Source organism: Schistocerca serialis, chromosome 1 (assembly GCF_023864345.2).
Source record: "Schistocerca serialis cubense isolate TAMUIC-IGC-003099 chromosome 1, iqSchSeri2.2, whole genome shotgun sequence".
Lineage (NCBI taxonomy): Eukaryota > Metazoa > Arthropoda > Insecta > Orthoptera > Acrididae > Schistocerca > Schistocerca serialis.
Window position 1 is genome coordinate 229,288,195 of NC_064638.1, and position 24,187 is coordinate 229,312,381.

The 24,187-nt window shown below is 38.4% G+C and overlaps 1 protein-coding gene across 1 annotated transcript in view; it reads right to left on the minus strand.

Moving 5' to 3' along the window:
* Positions 1-23,911, minus strand: part of LOC126466382 (guanine nucleotide-binding protein-like 1) — a 61,211-nt gene extending 37,300 nt beyond the window's left edge. The window contains exons 1-6 of the mRNA XM_050096381.1: positions 23,548-23,911; positions 18,192-18,300; positions 12,798-13,008; positions 6,592-6,732; positions 6,280-6,487; positions 6,083-6,178 (exon numbers count right to left, since the gene is read on the minus strand). Coding sequence (XP_049952338.1) covers positions 6,083-6,178; positions 6,280-6,487; positions 6,592-6,732; positions 12,798-13,008; positions 18,192-18,300; positions 23,548-23,626 — 844 coding nt within the window. The 5' untranslated portion in view covers positions 23,627-23,911. The remainder of the gene's footprint in view (positions 1-6,082; positions 6,179-6,279; positions 6,488-6,591; positions 6,733-12,797; positions 13,009-18,191; positions 18,301-23,547) is intronic.
* Positions 23,912-24,187: the final 276 nt, after the last annotated feature.

The following is a 24,187-nucleotide window of genomic DNA, read 5'->3' on the forward strand; positions in this document are numbered from 1 at the left end:
ATGTGTGCTGTACGAACTCAGAGGCCGTGGTGCCCATGTCTCTCATTTCTGTCCTGTGCACCAGCTACCTCTCCCTCCCACATTTGTATCTTGCATACCTGCTGCCTCTCTCCAAGCTGTCACCCACACCTTCCCAATCCCTCCTCCCTCTCCCACTACACCAAATTCAATCCTTCTCCACAGTCCACCTGCAGTCCCAGTATTGTTTGTTTGGCCAGCACAATGGTGTGTGTGTGTGTGTGTGTGTGTGTGTGTGTGTGTGTGTGTGTCAGCCTGCAGCACTGACTGTGTATTTGGCTGGCACAATGTATTGGGTTGGCACATATGTTCGTATCGTTTTCCGTAAGTTTCATAAACACAACCAACACACATAACACATAACTTCAGTGATCAGTGATATATTCTCCTTCACTATTTACAACAGTCTGCCAATGCTGGGGTAACTTTTCAATTCCGCAACTGTAGAAATCTGTGGACTGCTGAGGTGAAGAACCTGTCGAGCCATGTTTGGAGTGCATTTTCATCAGGAAAGGAAGGCCCTGAAGGCTCTTTGATAGACTGTGGAAGAGGTGAAAATCTGAGGGTGATAAAGTGGGTGCAGAATGACTTCCTAACCCAACTTCTGTATTGTGTTCTTTCTCAGTCTAGCAGAATGCGGGCGGGCATTATCATGTATCATGGAGTAGCATCACTTTACATGGTCTTCCTTGTCAATATTCTTGGACTGTGTCTGCAAGACATCTCGATTGTTGACAACAAATATCAACATCATGGTTACGCCTCAGGGAAGCAATTCATAGTACACCACATTGTCACCGTTTCACCAGATGCGTAACTTTATCTTTTGTGAATATGCACAAGTCATTGTACAGGAAGTTGCTGCTTTGTTTGGGCTCAACCATTCCTTTCTTTTCCTCTTGTTAGCATAAAGACACCATTTCTCATCACCTGTAATGACACAGGACATGAATGGTCAGTGTTGTTGTTAAGCCAATTGATGACGATGAAGCAGAGATGCATAAATGGCCATCTGCTGATGTGGCACCTATAATACAATACTTGAATCTTCCCCTGTGCATGCACAAGTCACACAATGGTGTGACAAATCTCGAAGATCCTTCTAAATGTGGAGTCACTAATGTCACAACAATCCTCCTTAAAACAAGAAAAACATTTTACTTCTGTGCTCTATCCAATGCCATTACCTCCGTACATGGCACAAATGTTTCTGGCTGCCTCCCTCTATTGAACTCAAACAAAAGAATATGTTGAAAATGTTCCGATTTCTCCACTTGGCATTCCACTGTCTAGTGTCCACAGCTCCACTCACTATCTCCAAATGACAATATGTAGCTCAAACAGCAACAGTGGACTATAAATAAGAAATGGCAATCAATAAATAAAGCCACTGCACCCAGAATACAAATACGCAAAACAAAAACACTATGAACTTATGCCCCAAACTATCAGGTGCGCGCACACTCTTGCTCAAAAACAGGAGACACACAAAAGCTAATTCTTTTATATGTATCTATCTGAGGCTGAATGACTCTACTATTTGATGAGTTGTTATCTTTACTTGTAAATTATTCATCTGTTACTTCAGCAATGGAAGCACCAGGTAGGAATATCAACAATGTATGAAAAGACAGATTGCTACTTACTGTAAAGAAGAAATGTTATGTTGCAGAAAGGCACAATTAATTGAGCTTGTCTGCAACTTAACATGTCCTCTTTACAGTAAGTAGCAATCTGTCTTTTCCTACATTGTTCGTCTGTTACTTCTAAAATTTTAATATTTAGCTGTGAAAATAATACGGTCACAAGCCCAAGATTGGTCTTAAAACAATATGCTTCATTAGGTGTGGTTCTTTAGCTTCTTGTACGTACTGAAGTTATTCCAATCAAAGGACTAATTTATGTATCCAGGTACAAAAGGATATACAATTAAAACTGTCTATAGTCATAGTGCTGCTTGAGTTTATCATACACATAAGCCACAGTCAGAGACCAATGACATATTAAGTATCAGAAAATTTCCCAAGACTTTTTGTAATCAATGTACCTAATCATTGGATTTGGGGGTCCAATACATACCAACTTAGTCATCATGCCATCTATGGGAAATGCAACCATTCATCTATAACTTACTGTCATGTGTCACATAGACACATGTAACAGCATTAAGACTTAACTAATTTTTGATTTACCACCCATCTTTTTAGTATTAAGTACATTCACTCATCTGGATGGCTACAAGCTAATACCATACTACTACAGAATCAATAAGAAAAAAGGAGGAGCGACTAAATATACCAAAAATTGAGTTACATCCCAGACCCTTCACCTTAACAAATGTGTTGAACACCTTTCTCATACACATGCTACAACTGTGGATAAGAAAATAAGCAGCTTGTAATATTGGGAGTTTACGAGCAGAAAGTATCATATGCTTCATAAAGAAGCTAGAAACAATTTTAATAAGTTGTGTAAACTTAACCTGAGAGTCACTGTTTGTGGTATATATAATGCTGATTTTCTACCAGTTGGTACTGAATGAGGGCACCTATAGTTGTTGACTTCCAGCTCTGGATTTGTCCACAGCAAAATTCCATATGATACTCGGTGGATATAGGGCAACAGCTGCTGACAATTTGTTTTAGCCCCCAACAACCTAGACTAATTTAACTGTAAAACCAATAGTCAATGGTTTATCTGACCAGGATGGTCAAATGTTAACAATAAAAATTACTGACCATTTAGGTCCAAATCAGTGAAGTATATCTCAGAATCATAAGCAATGACTTGGTATTTAGAGAGAAATTATGGGAAGAACACATAGGAGACATTTATAAAGCAGATGCCATTACTGGAAAATTTAATTCTCTCTTAAAACTAATTTCTACAGCACTTTGGAGTCTTGTTTCCCCCTAAAGCAAATAAGGACAAAATTGAACAGAGACATGTACAAGGGATGGATAACTCCTGGTGTTAAAGTGCCGTGTGTTTGGGAGAGACAGTTCTACATTATTCAGAGAACAAACAGTAGTCAAGGCTTGAAACTCCATTACAACCAGTATTGCAAAATCCTCCAGCAAAACTATGTACTATACTCAAAAATACAACATTCAAGAACAAGGCAAAACCTGTTTGGAAATTTATTAGACCAGAAACAAAGTAAAACAGAGATGCAAATGAAACTGAACTCCCAGAAAATAGCTCTGGCAGAAATGGTGCACTTTCAAGTCACTGGCCACCAAATTCAATGATTACTTTCTAGCAGTGGCAACAAACACTGCACCTAATAATGAACAAGCAAATAAAAGTGCATTAGACTTACTTGTGCAGAAATTGTATGCACCACCAGCAGACATTAGTTTCAAAAATACAATGCTTGAGTAAAAAATGAAGTACCCTTAATGGGACAAGAAAACGAAATGAAATTTTATGCGTTGAGAGGCTATGTGCCATTATTTCAGTGATTACAAAACCAAGTTAAAATTACAAAGAACTTCGCAGTATGAGCCCATTTATCAGTACGGTGTTGCATCTTCTGTGGCCTGGGTCTCTACACTGATTCCATTATGAAAGATGTCAAAAAGCCTTTGGATCTTGTCCTGAGGCAAACTGGTGCACAACTATTGTAACTGGTCCTTGATATCCCTGATACTGGCACTAACATGGAGTTAATGTCCAATCTGGTGCTATACATATTCTATCTAGAACAGATCTGGGAATCTTGGAACAAGAGAGTGTCTCAACATCAAGTATACAGTTGATAGTCGTGTACTGTGAGTGGACAACTGTTGTCCTGTTGAAAAATGGCACAATTATACTAGAAGATGAGATGTTTGTTTCATACTAATGAGCTGTCAGAGTTCCCTCCACCACTACCAGCTGTGACCTGAAATCACACCCAATGGCTCCCCACACCATAATGCCAGGAATAACACGCCTCCAGTTCTCCAAAACACTGGAAGAAAGGGACCTCTCCCAGGTCACCACCACACTCGTCAACGATGGTCATCCACTGTATTGCAGGACTGCAATTCATCACTGAACAGAATGAAACGTCATTCATCAGCAGTTTGTGGTGCTTCTTGGTCATGGTAGCACTCCAGGTGCAGCTGTTAGTGCTGTGGTGTTAATGGCAGCCCACATGTGGGATGGCAATTCCCTAATCCAGCTGCTGCTAGTTTCCGATTAATGGTGTAGGGTGACACAAGATGGGAAGAGCTGATATGAAGGGAGTGCAAAATAAAGTGATACTCTATTGTGGTGGTCAGACATGGTTGACCAGAACCTTGATGATGAATATGCCTGTTCTCATGTTCTCACACAGTCCAACATGGGGCCACTGTCACATCCAAAGATCCCACAAATTTGGATATTGTGCAATTCAACCAGTCACTTAAATGGGGACCACAATGAGGCTTCCTTCAAACGGTCTGATGCTGATGATGCTGTCGCATACTAGTGCACAGCATCTCTATGTCCTTCACAGCATTCATGAGTCAGCCAAATGTCAGCTGTGGCCTAATGGCTACAAATTAACAGAGTTTGCCATTCTGAGGAAGGCCAGACACACTGGTCAAAACCAGCCAATAATAAAGTGCTTACTGCATCCTGGTTGCTGGCCTTGTTTCAAACATAGCATGAAGACGGACAATGACAATATGCGAAGCCATTTCACTGTCACTTGGATATGAAAGTACTAACCTCCTCATTTTATTCCATCATTTCCACTCATATCTTATATATTCTCTGTAAACACACTTTTTGAAATCAATAATGGAAATAGTGTGTCTGGTAGTTGTATCAGCTGGCCGCTTTGCATGTGGGGCACTGTGCACACTGTGGTGCACCGTGCCAGGTGCGCAATCATCATGTGTCTGCCGCTGTAGTCACTTGTTTTCGATTGGCTGGTGTGAGGAAAGAAGGCAACATGGCCCGGGTACCTCAGGAGCCAAAACAACTCACTTATGGAATTTCATGGAGGCTCGATTGTGGTAACCTTACTGTTCAGTGCACTCACTAACTGAACCGATTGGAAGAGCGAGCGAACGACACAGAATAGGTCTACTGGTAGCATTAAACATACACAACATTAATGAACTGCGATGGCTGTTTACTTCAATTTCAACTCAAATTATTTACATATCCACCAATGGTGTGCAACTTTCCAAAGTTACATTGACATTCAACAATATTTTCTGGGGGGTTCAATTTTCATGTCAACCAGCGAACAACCTCTTAAGCAGATGGCGGAATTCATCACGCCATTAAAAAGTATTAATTCCACTGGCTAAGATGGTGTTTCCAGCAGAATATTAAAATCTTAGGCTGATTTGGTGTGATTATGCTTAACCTTCATTTGTACTCAATATATTTCCTGACAGACCTGGGTGATACTAAGTTAAGAGTGGAGTACTCTTCACTTACTAGTTCGCAGTGGTTACATATTTGTTTTATTTTCAGTCTGGGAGACGGTGATTTGATAATTCAAAAGTCTCTGGCTGTTAAATGTGTCTATGTGCCACATATCAATTGTCAGTAATTGTGTGGTTGCCTCTCCTCATTAAAATTCATTTAATCATTGAATAAATTATACACTTGTAAAATGACACTGTGATCAAAGCTGTCATTCAAGAAGATGGTTCATCTGCCAAACAAAGAGAAGGGTTACAGGAAATGTAATTTGTTTTCCCTTATCAATGACACTTCCATTTTGTCTTTGTATGCCCCCCCCGCCCCCCCACCCTTGAGCAACAGCATCGGGTGATCTTTTCTTACTTTATTTCTCCAACAATTCTTTCTCTTTTGGCAGATGGAAGAGCCTCCGATTACAAAAGATAACATTTGTATTACCTACTTTTCATACCCACACCTGATTCTGTCCAGCAAGCAACAATTTTTATGTCTTTGAAGTTCGGATGTACATTTTATAGGATCTTTCCTTTATACATTGGAAAACATTTCCATATGTTTAATATAAAATGTGAGCACTTATTAAATATTAAAACATTGGCTCTGTAAATATTTAAATCTTAAACCATTTTGACATGCTGAGTGAAAATAATACCTTCATCTTTAACAATGTCTTTGCATGCCTCAAGGAGTTTCTGTGCACCTTCTGCTGCCATACGTAGTTTGCCACGTCTACGGCGTGTCTGTAATCCTGTAAAGTTTGTTGTACAATTTATGTAAAAGACAAACAGCTAAACCACTCTAAGTGGTCAACGAAATTCATTTAACGTATTACAAATAAATGTTACTTACCTGTTCTATTTTCTTGATTTCCACGAATATTGTAACTTGGAAAAGATGTAAATATCAAAATGTGCAAAGAAGGATACCTTTCTTTGAAATAATGCATCCATGCTGCTACAACAGGAGCAGGACACAGATCAATTTTGTTCAGTACTAGTATCATACTTTTGTCAAGTTTCTGAACATGATGGTACAGTGATGGTGGGAACATTAATGCCTGTAATAAGAAGAAATATAGTAGCACAAATCTGTATAGTCAATTACAGGAATGTGATAAAGCATAAGGTAACAAATCATTATCAAACGTAAAGCAAAACTCACAGCATATCGGATATCCACAATTATCAGGATAATATCAGACATTTCAAGAACCCTCCACAGCTGTCTCCAGGTTTCCAAATTCAGTTCAAAATAGCTCAGCTCCTTCCTGTCATATTTCTTCTCAAGATCTGAGAGATATTCCTGAAATCATGAGTCCTTGTTACTGTTAGGACTGTTACAGGATAAAGTACAATAGAGCTTCTCTATTTTTAAAAATTAGGACTTGAAATTTACACCAGTTATCACTGAAAAATAACAAGCAATTTATAAATTAGAACAATTCACACCAGTACTCAACAGCTTGTAGGGGAGTGTTACGTGTATGCAGACATCTACCTCTACACCTACAGAGATACTCCACAAGCACTGTATCACTACCAGTCATTTCCTTTCCTGTTCCATTCGCAGACAGAGTGAGGGAAAAATGACGGTCTCTATGCCTCCGTATGGGCCCTAATTTCTTGTATCTTATTGTCATGGTCCTTAAGTGCAATGTATGTGGGGTGGGTGGCAGCGGAATCATTTGAGTCAGCTTTAAAAGCAGGTTCTCTAAATTTTCTCAATAATGTTTCTCCAAAAGAACTTCATCTTTCCTCCAGGGATTCTCACTTCAATTACTGAAGCATCGTTGTTTGAACCCCTTCGATGTCTTCCTTCAATCTGACCAGGCATGGATACCACACACTCGAGCAGTACTCAAGAATAGGTTACACTAGCATCCTACATGTGGTCTCCTTTACAGGTGAACCACTCTTTCCTAAAATGAGCTCAATGAACCGAAGTCAACATTTTCCTTCTCTACCACAAATCTCACATGCTCGTTCCATTTCATACTCTTTTGCAATGTTATGCCCAATATTTAAACAACTTCACTGTGTCAAGCAGGGCACTACTAATACTATATCCACACATTACAGGTTTATTCTTCCTACTCATCCACATCAACTTACATTTTTCTGCATTTAGAGATAGCTCCCATTCATCACATCATACATAAAATAATATTACGTTTTTCCCAATTATTTTATCGTGTTGCTCTGCTTTAGATTGTGATAATTGTCAACTGCTGGTCTACGCAGTAAGTTTTGATCATCTACACGACTTTCTATGTCTTATCCTTATTATGTGACTGAAATTCTGTTGATACTTCAATAAATAAACTTTGTAGAATTTATTTAGTTATTTTTATACTTAAAGGAAGTTGACTATTCAGCACTGACAGCTATGTTGTTATCAATGGAGAGACGTCTACAGACGTTAAAGTAACCTCTGGCGTGCCACAGGGGAGTGTTATGGGACCATTGCTTTTCACAATATATATAAATGACTTAGTAGATAGTGTCGGAAGTTCCATGCGGCTTTTCGCGGATGATGCTGTAGTTTACAGAGAAGTTGCAGCATTAGAAAATTGTAGCGAAATGCAGGAAGATCTGCAGCGGATAGGCACTTGGTGCAGGGAGTGGCAACTGACCCTTAACATACACAAATGTAATGTATTGCGAATACATAGAAAGAAGGATCCTTTATTGTATGATTATATGATAGCGGAACAAACACTGGTAGCAGTTATGTCTGTAAAATATCTGGGAGTATGCGTGCGGAACGATTTGAAGTGGAATGATCATATAAAATTAATTGTTGGTAAGGTGGGTACCAGGTTGAGATTCATTGGGAGAGTGCTTAGAAAATGTCCATCAACAAAGGAAGTGGCTTACAGAACACTCGTTCGACCTATACTTGAGTATTGCTCATCAGTGTGGGATCCGTACCAGGTCGGGTTGACGGAGGAGATAGAGAAGATCCAAAGAAGAGCGGCGTGTTTCGTCACCGGGTTATTTGGTAATCGTGATAGCGTTACGGAGATGTTTAATAAACTCAAGTGGCAGACTCTGCAAGAGAGGCGCTCTGCATCGCGGTGTAGCTTGCTCGCCAGGTTTCGAGAGGGTGCGTTTCTGGATGAGGCATCGAATATATTGCTTCCCCCTACTTATACCTCCCGAGGAGATCTCGAGCGTAAAATTAGAGAGATTAGAGTGCGCACGGAGGCTTTCAGACAGTCGTTCTTCGCGCGAACCATACGCGACTGGAACAGGAAAGGGAGGTAATGACAGTGGCACGTAAAGTGCCCTCCGCCACACACCGTTGGGTGGCTTGCGGAGTATCAATGTAGATGTAGATGTAGATGTAGATGTATGTGATGTAGCATCTGCATCTGAAGAGCAGTCAGTCAGTCAGTTACATGTTCCATAGACCATCAAATGATTCTTTCATCAAAACGATGTGGAACAAATCAGTTTACAGAATAGGTATACCTGATTAGTGTGAACACTAGTGAACACACTATTTTTTAGTTCTACTCATTCAACTGCAATTAAAAACAATCACTTTTTCCTAGGATACTAGTTTTTGAATAGACATTTGTCCATGAACAGAAGAAGTCATCCAGGAGAAATGATTGTGGGTTACATTTAAAACTTGATTTCCTATCTGTCAGACATCTTATGTTATTGGGCACTTGATGAAACATTTTGTTTTGCATACTGAACTCTTTTCTGAGCCACTGAAAGCTTTAATAATGGGCAATAAAAAGTCATTTTTTCCTCCAGTATTGTAGGTATGAACATCACTTTCTTCTCAAATTACGATGGATTATTTATGACACATTTCATTAGCAAATACATTTATTGTGATGGAGATGTTAAGATGCCTAACTCCTTCAAGAGGACCTACATGATGACTGCGGATGAACACCTAATATTAGTCTTACTGCTCACTGTTTTGAAATCTATGTTTTCTTTCAAAGGGGGTCAAAGGGGTAATACGTGCATTTTTCAACTATAGTCTTACATGTGGTCATGCCCCTTCTGAAGAGAAGAATGATGAAGAGGGTGGTTTTTATGATGAGTTAAATGAAGTATACACTGAATGTCCTAGGGGAGACTACACGATAATTGTTTGGGGATATGAATGCTAAAACATGAAAAGAAAATGAATGTCAGTCTAACACTGGAAAATACAGCCTACATGATAACTCAAATGACAATGGAATCAGACTTGTACGCTCTGCCTCTTCAAGAAATAAGGTAGTGGACAGTACAACTTTTAACCACAAAGATATACATAAAATGATATAGAAATCTCCGGGTAGAAATATTTTAACCAAAATGACCATCTCCTAATAGATGTAAGACATCTGTCCAGTCTAATGGGTGTTAGAAGTTATAAGGGTGCTAATGTTGACCTTGACCATTACTTTGTAATAGCAACAATCAGAAGTCAAATATCTAACGCAAGGCACGTACATGGATCTAATCCAAGAAACTTTCATATTGATAAGCTCAAGAAGCCCAGGTTTGCTCAAAGATTCTCTGACTCACTCAAGGAAGACCTGTCACACTTTCCTGACAGTGAGAGTATTGAGGAAATATGGAAAAACCTAAAAGACACCCTTACAAAAATTAGTGGTTAAGGTCTAGGAACAGTAGATTACAATGGCTGGTTTGATGAAGAGTGAACACAAGTAACAAGAATTAAAAATGAAGCCTACAGGAGAATGCATGAAGTAAACCATACCCTAAGAAAAAGAGAGGGCATGAAAGAATAGCTTTTAACTGGATGTTAAATTAGAGCTTGAAGGATTTTGAACCACAGGTGAATTTATGTAGAAACACACGTGGTTCAGTTTTGAGTAGTGATGAAGCAATATGTAGACTATAGCCTCCACCCTTTGATGAACTGATGAATGATGGTACAGTGAGACAAATTAATCTTACACTCTATAAACACAAATAACTCAGAAACAAAAGAACCAGTACCAACTGCTGGGGAAGTGGATGCAGCCATCAAGAATCTGAAGAACAATAAGGCACAAGGAATGCATCTAATACAAGCAGAACTCATTAAAAATGCAAGGTAGGAGTTTGTTAAACATTTCCACAGGATTGTAGTTAAGATCTGGATGATGAAATTATACCTGATGATTGGAGCATAGGTATCATATACCCAATACACAAGAAAGGTTATAAAATGGTGTGCTGTAACTACAGCAGAATTTGCCTGTTACCTACAGCATATAATGTCCTTTTTAACAGACTTACACACTACGTTTAACAAGCTGTTGGTGACTATCAGTGTGGTTTTAATTGGGGAAGATCTACTGTTGATCACATCTTCCTGCCTTCTGTTTAATGATGCCTTAGAAAAGGTTATAAGAGACGTGGGTGTCGTATTGGCCCCTTATTGTTAGAGGGCCCACACAACTGACACACAAGATGGGTTGCTGACCCCCTTACAGGAGTGCGCAGAGAAACATCGCGAGTGGACAGAAACACTAACAAACTTTCAAAATACACATGGAACTACTTCGCCAGACAACATGTGACAGTGTTCCACCAATTGGAACTCATATAACTCATGTAGCACTCTGCCAACCTGGCTTTATAATCATGCCTAGACCGTCAGACTGGCAGTATTTACCAACCACTAGGAACAGTTCTGGCTAGTACTTACGCCAGCCCAGACTTTGTATTCATTTGCCGTAGCACTGTAGTAGCACATTGTATTTTGCACAGTACATTTTGGTCAGTATTTTCTTCCACTGTCTTGTTTCCTTATCTGGTTTGCCACCACAAGAGTGGTGGGGTTTTTCTGTTCATTCTTGAGTTTACCACTTAGTATCTGCCAAGACGGCATTTTTCTTTAATTATAATAAAGTGTGTTCAAATTGACTGTTAGTTCTTTCCTGCCAACTGCAGGACACTACAGTGGGCATCAATCCTGTATAATCGGTTCAGGTCGTGGCATGTGCGGATGATATTGATATAATTGCAAGAACGCCAAGAGCAATGAAAGAAGCCCTTACAAGTCTTGAAAGGGCTGCTAGAAAGATTAACCAACAGATAAATGAAGGAAAAACTAAGTGTATGCCTGTAACTAAGAAAAAATTATCCAAATGAGTCCCTACCCATAGAAATTTGTTCATGTTTTTGATATGTATAGTTTCATTTACACTGGATCAGAAGTAAACTGCAAGAACAATGTCAGCTCTGAAGTGCTACCATGGCCTCAGAAAACATCTGAAATCCAAGTTGCTCTTTGTGAAAACTAATGTTATAATGTATAAAGTTTTAGTAAGGCCAGTGTTAACATGCAGTGCAGGGTGCAGAACATGGACATCAGCAAGATTTGATGAAAGGCAACTGGGTGTATTTGAAAGAAACATCTTAAAGACAAATTCTTGGGCCAGTGGAAGAAAATGGTGTCTGGGGGAGGAGATTCAACTATAAATTATATAATCTGTGTACTGAACCAGACTTTGCCAGCCACATTAAGATTAAAAGGCTGGAATGGGCAAGACATGTACTGACAGCAAACCACAGAATGATTACATGAAAATATTCAGTGCAGTGCCTGAAGGAAGATCAAAGCTAAGATGGGAGGAAGGTATGAGAGAGGTCATAAGGAAAATTGGAGGAGTTCGGCACTAAACAGGGAAGAATGGAATAATCTTCTAAGAAGGCCAAGGCTCACAGATGGCTATTGTGCCAATGATGAAAATGATGATGATGATGATCACTTTCTAAGCAGTGAGCTATTCCATAAGATATTATTAAGTGGAAATGTGAAAAAAAAGTCAGGAGCTTGATTCATCTGTTTCCGAGACTAGCAATAATACAAACACCAAAAACAGCAGTACTTAACTACTGAATAGACACAATAGGCATGTTTCCTCTCAGAATGCATCAATGAGGAGATGTGAATGAATAAAATGGGGTCTGACTGAAAGGTTTCACAAATTCAGACATTTCATCAGAAAATTATCTTTTCAGCTTGTAGGGCAGGTACAAATGTCAATGACAGATTTATTAACCATGAACCCTGGGGTTCATGCTTGTCCTGTTGTCCAAAAGTCACTGACGACGTAAGAATGTCTGCTTTACGTCACTTACAGCAACATAAACAAAGCCTCATTTGTCTGTGGAACAGCAGATGAAAGTTTAAAAGTTATGGATCACAGTAAATGCTAATGTACTCAGTTCAGTGTGACTAAAATGGAGAAATTTTTCCGTTCTGTCATTGACAGGCCACATGAAAAGGGGTTACACTACGAGTACTCATAATCAAAGACCATACATAATCAAAACCTGAATCAGTTTATATTTACACAGATATTACTATCTCGTAAAATACTTTATTTAGGTTATTACATTGAAATATCTGTGTTCTCGTGCTTCCAGTTCTTCACGGGACATATCAAAGTTCCATGGTGGTCTCTTAGGAAAATCTAAATCTGGTGGAAAGTAAGTGTTACCATCTATTTCCAATGAAGTTTCAGGAAGAGATAATAGAGCATGGCGTGCAGCTTCCTTCCTCTCACGAATTTCAGCTTCAGTTTCACGATGGAATTGCAGTGCATACCTATGACAAAAAAAAGTGGCATAAACTATGAATGTAAATATTTAAGGCTATAAAAGAAGATTATTTACATATAACCATCATTGCTGAGAGACATGCTGTGACATCAACACACTTACACTGAATCTCAAAGTTCTAAATCAACTTTTTTGCTTAGGGGAGTTTAAACAGACCTTTAAAAATAGAGAGACAAATGACACTCTTTTACACTTTTTGGTGACATTTCTACACAGAACTAATAATAAAGGAACTTCAGATAGCATATCAAAGTAGGACAGACTGTCAAAGAGATACCTCAGCTTTACTGGACTGATTAAAGAAACCATAAGGAACCAATGAGAGAAATATTTCCCTAGGATTTGAACTGTACTTACTTCTCCAGTATCTTACCACTGAACTTCTTTGAAGTTTGAAGCTGTTTAGGTAGAGGGAACAATAAACAATTCACATTAACTTATAGGTGAAGCAGTGTAGCTACTTTACACGAACTTTACGATTATTTTTATTTTGCATAACCAAATTTATACTTACAATGGCCTGCTACTACCTAGAGTCTGCAAATATGACACCTACAATAAGAAGACAACTTACAACAGTGCATGCATTTTCTGTTGAGTGCTCAGCCCCCTATTTGTGGATTTCAAATTTCAATTTCAGCTTTTGTTATGTCTTATGCTTTCATGGATACCTGGCTTGAATATTAAGCATACATAAAGTAAATGCACTGCAAAGGCAGCACATGCTCCCTTCACATTGTTCCTTTCTCACTGGTAGTCTAGGTGTGAGACGCAGCTTGCTCCCACTTTTCCTCACACTATACTCTAACTTGGATTACAAGATCCTTTTTTCCATGTAGAACATTCCTTCCCAATCAGTATAACATATTTCTGTTCTGACACTGAGTCTCAGCAGCACAACTGAACTCTGCAACTTGAACGGCAGACTTTTGACCATTCACAGCTAACCAAGCCTTGGCAAATCTAGCATCAAGTTATCAGAGCAGCATTGTTCTTGAAACCCAACATCCTGCAACCATGCTTTTCCCTCATAATGTTAAATTAATGTAATTCAGTTAAATCTATGGTATTTTTCCAGATGGGGCCAGATCAACAGATACTGTATATGATGACCAAAAACATTTCGGACAGGACATCTTCTATCAGATATTTCAAAATTACATAAATACCTACACTCTACAATGCCAGCAAAATGTCTTTTCTTACATCACACTTTACATGCAATTGATGAGTATGAGCAGATGTCATATTCGCAAAATCATTCACACTCACGTACTCTAAATGTTTCAATAGCAAGAGTTCTGCACCTAGCTTACAGCCGATATGAGAACAGCAATCTGAGTTAAGCCCACATGAAAAAAGCTTTGTACTGACCAAAAATGATGGCACTGGGGTTATATTACTGGTCATATAGTTTGGAAAAACCATGGTAAAAACCCATCCAGATTTAATTTTTCTGTAACATTTCTAATTCCTTGCAGTGAATACAGGTGTGGTTCATTTAAGTAAGACATAGCAAATTTCATTTTTCATCTTTACCGAATAAATAAATAAATGTATAAGAATATAATAGAGGGAAACATTCCACGTGGGAAAAATATATCTAAAAACACAGATGATGTGACTTACGGAACGAAAGTGCTGGCAGGTCGATAGACACACAAACATACACATGAAATTCAAGCTTTCGCAACAAACTGTTGCCTCATCAGGAAAGAGGGAAGGAGAGGGAAAGACGAAAGGATGTGGGTTTTAAGGGAGAAGGTAAGGAGTAATTCCAATCCCGGGAGCGGAAAGACTTACCTTAGGGGAAAAAAGGGGTATACACTCGCACACACACAAACATCCATCCGCACATACACCAGGTGAACTAGAAAGCAACTGGAGATCTGGTGTGAAAAAAGGCGAAAAGGTGTTGGTTATAGCTGGGCTATGTTGATCCTGTGGTGAACTTGGGTTGGTAGACAACGATGTGCACAAAGGTTATGTGGTTGTGTTGCCGCCAAAGCACGTTAAAGGGTGGAGCAATTCAGGAAAATTTCGAAAAAACTGCACGTAAATGTATTAAAAGGAGTGGTTTTGTGGTGGCAGATTGTGAAAATGAGGCTAACAATTGTCTGACGGAGAAATAATGACGTTAAAACCTGTGGGAAGCGGCTAAAAAAGATCAGTGATGTGGGAAAAACGGAAATGGAAAAAAAGCGAAAGTTATTGGTACTAGCCGAAATGGCTGTTTAATAGCTGAAAGGAACTGTTTGTGAACTGGAAACGGTGGATTTTGTAGCAGCAGTATTGTTGAAAGCGGAAGAAAAAAAAATTTTTTTTTTTGGTTATGGTTTGGAAGTGGGTTACGTATTATTGAGTATATATAGGCGGGATAAAATTGTGTGGTAGATTCGGTAAAGAGGAGAAAGTGAATTCAAAGTGAAACTACTTGCAAAAACAGAAAGAGAAAATAAGATGACAGGAAAGATTTCGAAATGCAACAGTGACAATAACAAACGTAATTGTTGGGTTCAAATTAATGATATGAATATAATAGAGGGAAACGTTCCACGTGGGAAAAATATATCTAAAACACAGATGATGTGACTTACCGAATGAAAGTGCTGGCAGGTCGACAGACACACAAACAAACACAAACATACACATGAAATTCAAGCTTTCGCAACAAACTGTTGTCTCATCAGGAAAGAGGGAAGGAGAGGGAAAGACGAAAAGATGTGGGTTTTAAGGGAGAGGGTAAGGAGTAATTCCAATCCCGGGAGCGGAAAGACTTACCTTAGAGGGAAAAAAGGGGTATACACTCGCACACACACACACATCCATCCGCACATACGGATGTGTGTGTGTGTGTGTGTGTGTGTGTGTGTGTGTGTGTGTGTGTGTGTGTGTGTGTGTGTGCGCGCGTGCGCGAGTGTATACCCCTTTTTTCCCCCTAAGGTAAGTCTTTCCGCTCCCGGGATTGGAATTACTCCTTACCCTCTCCCTTAAAACCCACATCCTTTCGTCTTTCCCTCTCCTTCCCTCTTTCCTGATGAGGCAACAGTTTGTTGCGAAAGCTTGAATTTCATGTGTATGTTTGTATTTGTTTGTGTGTCTATCGACCTGCCAGCACTTTCGTTCGGTAAGTCAAATAAATGTATAAGAAAACACATACGCTATAAGATGATCATGTGTTGATTTGGGCACGTGACAGCCATGTCGTACATGCATAACATTACGTACATGGAGGAATGAAGAAACATGTTTAAGTGTTCATGGTGCCATGGATTCAGAGACCCCTGTGTTTGCAGTCAGACATTTCTTTAATGATGAAGAATCCACAGTGAGTATCGAACATCGCTTCAGGCAACATTTGTTCTTGTACAACACTCAGCAGTATTCAATGTACAACAATGAGCAGTATTCAATCACAACACTCAACTAGGATTGGATGATATGTTCCCAATGACATCAAACATTATTAAAGTGAAATCACACAGCTACCTTAAAACATACAGATGCATAGAAAAATGGAGGCAGTGTAGGGCAAGTCCACAATATTCTGTGCACCACTATGCAGCAACACTCTCAATGTTAAATTGGTCCTTAAGGTTAAAATTTCAAACTAAACTGAACTTTCATATTTGTAAGTAGTGCTTTTGCTAAAGCTGAATGTCAGGGACTTCACAAAACACAGACTGTTCCACCAGAAACGGCTTACCATTGGGACCAAAGATGATAATTCTAGAGTAGTGATGTGAGGAAAAGCACATTAATGTTGTAGCTAACTGAGTCTTAGGTAATGAGAGACAGATAACCAACAATCACTGCATAACAGCTTTGTTCTCACTGTATGTTGCAGTGTGTTTACATCACAAATCTGAATTTATTTTAATAAGGTGGTTACTATTTTAGTTACATATCATCTGCTATTCAAATCCAGCTGTTGAATTATGGCTTTATCTTTCAACTATAACTTGGATCAGTTGCTGCCAAAACTGTAGTAACAATTTTGGCTACAATACAAAAGCATGGGTGTCATAGCCCACTACTTATTATATTTTAAAAGCAGTAGATAATTACAAATAGAGCTCCATATGTCATACAAAATTATCAAATACCTTTTGTTTGTCTGCACAAATTCTTATTTTTGTAGTGAGTCCTATATCTGCCAGTGATCATGTATAAATTTATTTCATTGTACAATTTTATCCCTTCTCTTCACTTTGTTATTCTGTATTCCTCCACCCTCACATTCTTGTTACATTCCTCCTTACTTTTAGTTTTACTTCTATATTCCTCTTCAATTTTATTTATCTAATATTTCACAATGTAGTCTTGTTCTAAGATCTGCTACAAGATGTGACCCAGCAGTGAGCATCAAACCAAATTAGTTGTAAATATAATGGAAGGAAACATTCCACGTGGGAAAAATTATATATGGATATGGATGATGGATATGTGCGTGTGTGTGAGTGTATACCTGTCCGTTTTTCCCCCTAAGGTAAGTCTTTCCGCTCCCGGGATTGGAATGACTCCTTACCCTCTCCCTTAAACCCCACTTCCTTTCGTCTTCCCCTCTCCTTCCCTCTTTCCTGATGAGGCAACAGTTTGTTGCGAAAGTTTGAATTTTGTGTGTATGTTTGTGTTTGTTTGTGTGTCTATCGACCTGCCAGTGCTTTTGTTCGGCAAATTAGTTGTAATATATAATTAAAATAACAATATCCAACAATACATGGAAAAGAAAGGATGAATTATCTGAGGATAAAATTCACACTGGTGCAGTCTTTTAGAAATGTGAAATATATGCCTCGCAAAGTTGTTCGCACATTTCCAGATTAATGTAGTAATGAAACTAATTCACCAAACTACAGCACTGACAGTAACGATCAAAAACTTAGTGTGGAGAATACTTTTGCAGCTTGGCATTTAAGTCAGACCACATACACACTCAGCATATGACTAAGGCATCAACATTTTGAAAAAGTTAATTAAATAGTTCTCAGTTTTCATTATGGTCAAGTTATGAAGCTATACACAATCAATATGAGATAAGCTAGATGGGTAGAAATTTATTCACGGCAGAGACAGCTGATCCAGCCACAGTGTACATTGATACACCCACACTGTTAACATAAATAATATCATATGATTGATAACCAAATGAACACTGCAATAAATTACCTATTTGCATTTCCTCGGCCTTTCTGGCTTGATGGCTGCTTGTTTATTGTATTTATACCAGAAGTTTCACCCTCAGAGTCACCTCGGACAACAAAATTTGGAACACCTCCTAGATTAAAGAAAGAAAACTTTGGCATAGCATTTGGTTAAAATCAACTACTGTACAGCACTTTTATTTGTACAGTGGCATCCATAACAAGTAAAATTTCAGATTTCAACAACACAGTAAATCTACAGGGTAAATTCTCTTATACAATTACAGAAAATATTTCTGACGTCAGACTCCAAATGCAGTCAACTGGCAATGCCCAAGTCAATTACCAGCTGTTGTGAAAATTGACTTGAACAAAAAACATTTCTACGTCACAGTGGACCCAGTCTTATTACTAAATGCAACAAAAGCTTTCAATTATTTTCACAGCCTATTTCTTCAGATTCTTGTACTTTATAGTACTTGAAAAGTAATTGAAAAGTCTTTTGACCAGGTGGTTATAAATAAAACGTAGCTATTCATGGAGGTCCAGTGTTGGCTTTAATTATTGTATTTCAGCAAAATTTAGTAGATATCTTAATGTGTTAATGTGGTTACATTGGAAAAAAACTAGTTCAAATTTTGGTCACCAGGTGCAAATGTGAAGATGTACACTGTTTCTATGATGGTATGACAGCCATAAAGTCATTTGACATGCCATAATGTGAGTGAATACCATGGCTATCGAGAAGAGAGACCGTGCGCTGTTAGTAAAACTCTTTTATGTGAACACCAGCAAATACAGTGCTGCGCTGGCAGATTATCACCAACTGAAATGTCTAAGGAGAGGCCTGACATCATTAAATGGTGTAAAGAAGATAATAATGAAATTAAACAAAAAACATGGGTGAGCTTTGTGTGGCGCCTGGAAGAGAAATGTGTCCTATCCTGGTGGAAGTTATTGATGAGGTTGCTAGTGCTGAAAGTGACCATACAGCATGTGCCCCGGTTAGTGCTAGTGCTCATGCACTGTCCAAGAACTGTTCATCCCATGGTCAACAGTGTGGAAATTCTTGTGGTCTATTTTACAGTGGTTCCCATATAAAATCCAGACAGTGAGGCAACTGAACCTGATGATCTGCAACAACATTCTAAAGTTGCTCTTAAATTTCTGGCATGGATGGAAATTGCCAGGCAATATTCTATGTAGTGACGAGGTACATTTTACACTACAGTGTGGAGTGAATACACAGAACTGCTGAATTTGGTGTACTGTTAAACCGAGTGTTATGCACAAATTACCATTGCACTCACTGTATAGGAATGTGCGGTATGGATTCACAAGCACCTTTGTTCTGGGTCAATTCTTCTTTGAAGAGAATACACACAGAGGGGCAGTGATGTGTACCGTAATGTCTGCATGTTAACGAGATCATCTTGTACAGCATGTGATACCTGACCTGGAAGAGCACGACTGATGGAAACCACTGTATTCATGCAACATGGGCAACAGCTCATGTCACTCATTCAGTGAAAGACCTGATTAACGCAATAGTCCACAAATGTGTTATCTCCAGAGGTTTTCAGATGTATAGCCTGCAAGATCACCTGATCTGAATCCATGTGACTTTTGGCTCTGATGGTTCTAAAAGAATGTTCACCATGGACACATTTTGTGTCTATCTGATACGAAGGCCCAGTATACAGCAACACATTGCTCAGATTCCACTGGAACTGCTGCGAGCAACTGTTGATCATGTCGTTTTATGGATACAGCATCTTTTTTACGTCTCTGGTGCTCATTTTGAGCAAATAGTGGTTAATAATAAGATCAACATTGCGCCTTCCTCAGTTGTTTGACCTATCTGCCCACATCCCGTTCCTAATCCATTACATATAGAAATATTTCCATACGTCTTTCTTTCATTCACAGTCCCAGATTTGCACCTGGTGGCCAAAACTGGAACTATTTTTTTTTCCAGCGTACATTAGTTTCACATTAACACACTAGAAAATCTACCAAGTTTCACAGCCATATGAAAATTACAGCCCACACTGGACCTCTCTGAGTAGCTGCTCTTTAGTTATAACCACACGGTACTAGCACTGCAATGGACCTCCACAAGAATTTCTTCATGTTATAAATTAACAACTCAAGAAGCGTGAGGTCATGAGAAGCAGAGCAGAAATGGGGAACTATACATTAAGGAAAAGTAACCAATCATCGAACTTGACTGGTGTGTGGCACATACAGATGCGCAACAGAAAATAATATTCACACTAGCTTCTGAGTTCTTGCTCTTTTTCCAGCCAAAGTTCACTTGTTCACTCACACAACCGCACAGACTCCCAAGCGCACAATTTTATATTTCTGTACATTTAAAGTGAGTTGCCAATCTTGGCACAACTTTAAACCCTTACCAAGATTTGATTGGATATTTGTGCAGATTTTTTCCCCAGAAGGTACTTCATTGTAGACAAAGCACCATCTGTAAAATGTCTGAGATTACAATTAACATTGCCTGCCAGATCATTAATGAACAAAATGAACAGTAAAGGTCATAACACACACATGAAGTCACCTCAATGTCTGTTGATGATTCTCCCTACAAGATAACATATTGCAACTTTTGTACCAAGAAATGATATTTGTTCTTCCATATGGTCCTACTTCATTAATAAGTGTCGATATGGTATTGAGACAAAAGTTTTTTGGGAGACAAGAAATAACTTATTGTATCTACCTTTTTGCCTTTCAGGGTTCCACATGAGAAGTGAATAAGTTCTCTTTTGTATGACTTATGTTTTCAGAATCCACCCTGCTTGGCAGAGAGCAGGTCACTGTGAGTTATTGCTTTATCCTTTAGCTCCAATTACGTCTGAAATTCTGAAGCAGATGGACACCAATGAGACTGGATGGTATTTTTTTGGATCACTTTTGCTGCTCTTCTTGTAGGCATGTGTGACCACCACTCTCCTTCAACCCCCAGAGACATATTTCTTTTCAAGGAACCTATGGTACATAATGGGCAAGAGTGAGGGTACCAGCTGCAAATTCTGTACAGAATCTGACAAGTATTGTAACAGGCCCTAGGGTCTTTGTAATTTCAGCTGTTTCTCTATGCAACTAACATCTATGTAATTTCTCTCTGTGCTGGTACAAGAATTAAAGTAGGACATTACTCTTGGATCTTCCTTTGGAATGAAAATTTTAAAAATGGAGTTTAGCATTTCTGCATTTGCTTTGCTAGTTCCCATTTCAATTTCTGTTTATCCATGAGTACCTAAATATTAATTTATATGCCACTGATAACCTTAACATGTGACCTCAAGTTCTTTTGACAGTGAAATGCATTTAATTCAGCATCTTTCGAGGTATAACCATGTGCTTTGTTTCACCTTGTCAATGTTTCTTTATAGAGACTGAGTACCATGGAGGGTCTGTACCATTATCATGTACTGATCTGTTTGGCTACATAACCATCCAGCACTTAGTCAACTGTTCTTCTTACTTGAGCCACAATTCCTGCACATACTCCTGTAACAAGCTAAACATTCCAAATTCCTCATTGAGATAAGACTCTATTGCTTCTTTATCAAATTTATTGAACATGTATATTTTTATACTTGCTTTTTTCGATCTTTGTAATTTGGTGATCATTGTTGCTACAACTGCAGCACGATCACCGAAGCCAAGTTCAACTTCAAAGAATTTTAGTCTATTTGTTGATTGGTTAAGTTTTATTTTGGCCCATTTGATTACATTATGTACAGAGCGTGTACTTGTAATATAGGAGAGGGCAATGTAATCTAATATCTTAAAATATTTACCAGACTTATTACAATATAAAATGATGTACTACAAGTTATCTACATACAACCTACTACAACATTATCATCTGATTACAGTATACATATGCAAGTAGTAAAGGCACTTCTCATTCTGTACACATATACTCCTATACACTATATGATTCTTTTTTCCATTACATAATTCCTTAGGCCTACAAGTTTCTGAAATGTCTTTTCACTCGTTCTGTCCTGTAGACTCTTTGGAAGATGCATTACTGATTGGATGCCCAAGTATCAAGGACCTTTTCCAGCAGCTCTAAGTTTTGTGTGGTATGCTTCTTAGCTGACCTTTATTTCCTGCGTCATAAGAATGCCATCTTTTTCCAGCAATGTATTGTGTTTCATTAATGAAATTATTGTTCTGTATATGTACATCTATGGAAAAGTCAATATATTTTTAAATTGTGAAAGGCAGTTCTGCACGAGTATATTTTTTCATTCAAAATGGTTCTAATGGCCTCTTTTTGCAAGACAAAAATTATTTTTGTACTACTGCTGCTGCTGCTGCTGCTCATGTTTCCCAAGCAATAATTCCATACTGAACGTATAGATCAAATAGAGCATGGTACACTGCTGTACATAGAAGTTCTTTGTCAGTATAATGTGCTAGATGTGACATAATAAACATTACTGTGATTAATTTACAACAGACACTGTTTACATGTTGTGTCCACTGGAACTTATTGTCAACAGTAATTTCCAAAAAGTTTATAGAAATAACTTCTTCCAGCTTTGTTCCACCTATGACTATATCTATGTGGTCTTCCTTTTCTCTATTTGTGAACACCACGCACACTGTTTATTTACTTATAATTACGTCAGTCAGTATGAGCAACTGTAATGTGTTGTTTGTTCACATAAATGCGCTTATTTCCACATAATCTACTGCAGTCAGTAATGTCGTGTTGTCAGCATATGAGGGGTGGCAGCAGACACTTACAAGCGACACACCCTTTTCGACTATTACATAAAAGGCGCAACATGCATACAACTGAAAAACAAACATGAAACTAACAGCTCCTGCAACTTCGTATAGACAAACATGTACACCTTTTCTCCCTACCTCTAGAAAAAAACTTCAGCAGTCTTGTTTCTCGTTTTTTACAGTCGTCAAACTACATTACTCAAAGTATTTACCTGAAACTTTGCCAACAGAACTCCCCACAAGCGCACGCATGCTTGTGTGAGACAAGATTGTCCCTAATTATTGGTGCCCCGAAGTAAACTATCAACATTTCATACGTTGTTAAATGACTGCGAACACAACACGAGTAAAGAACAAACACACGGTCTGAGAGAATAAAAACTGTATCACCAGGCTTGCAATCAGAATTAAAATAGATTAAAAAGTCATTAGGATAGCCAGCGTACAAAACTGTGGCAGTTACATGTATTCTCATTGAGTCTTTAGTGAATTAAATAAGTTATCCATTTTTTCTTATAATAATAAATAACATTGTTTTCAAACACATATAATGTCATTATGACATTAGATGACTACAAAATACTGACTTCATGAATATGTCAACACACCTTTCATCTTCCTCTTGTTCTGCAGCTGCATTTTCTTGGCTTTCGCGCTAAAAGGAACCTTCCTCCTTCCTTGCGGCATGTTACCTTTTTTTTAAATTATTTTTGCAAACGCGAAGTGTAAACAATCAACACCACCACGCGCGACTCAAAATACACCACAGATAACACACACGTCAATACTCTATCATACAACAGAGGCGCCTCGTGACTTGAAATAATATCAATGTTTCTCTGTTGACAGTCTTAAAAGTAGATTTTGGTTTGCTTTAATTACAGTTTCACACACGTTCAAGGGGGAAACAGTACTTTCGTTCCCCAGCTTAGTTTGCAATAACGCTTGCGGCCTCTGCGCCAAAGTTGAACAAAAACAATTACGCTGCATAGTGCCGTATGAATTTAATTAATTACAGTTTGTAGATATTGCGTCGCGTTGTTCTAAGAACTGCTGTTGGAGACTGTTTCTCAGTCTTCCATAGACATGAGTTATACAAAATAAAATATAAAATATGTTCATGCGCAGACCTAGTAGTCATCATCACCCTTATACAAAACCTATGTACGTCTCGTCTTTTTCTTTTTGCTCGAAATATTATTTTGAGTATCAGCTACAGCAAGATTTGTTTTTCACTTCATTTTTATT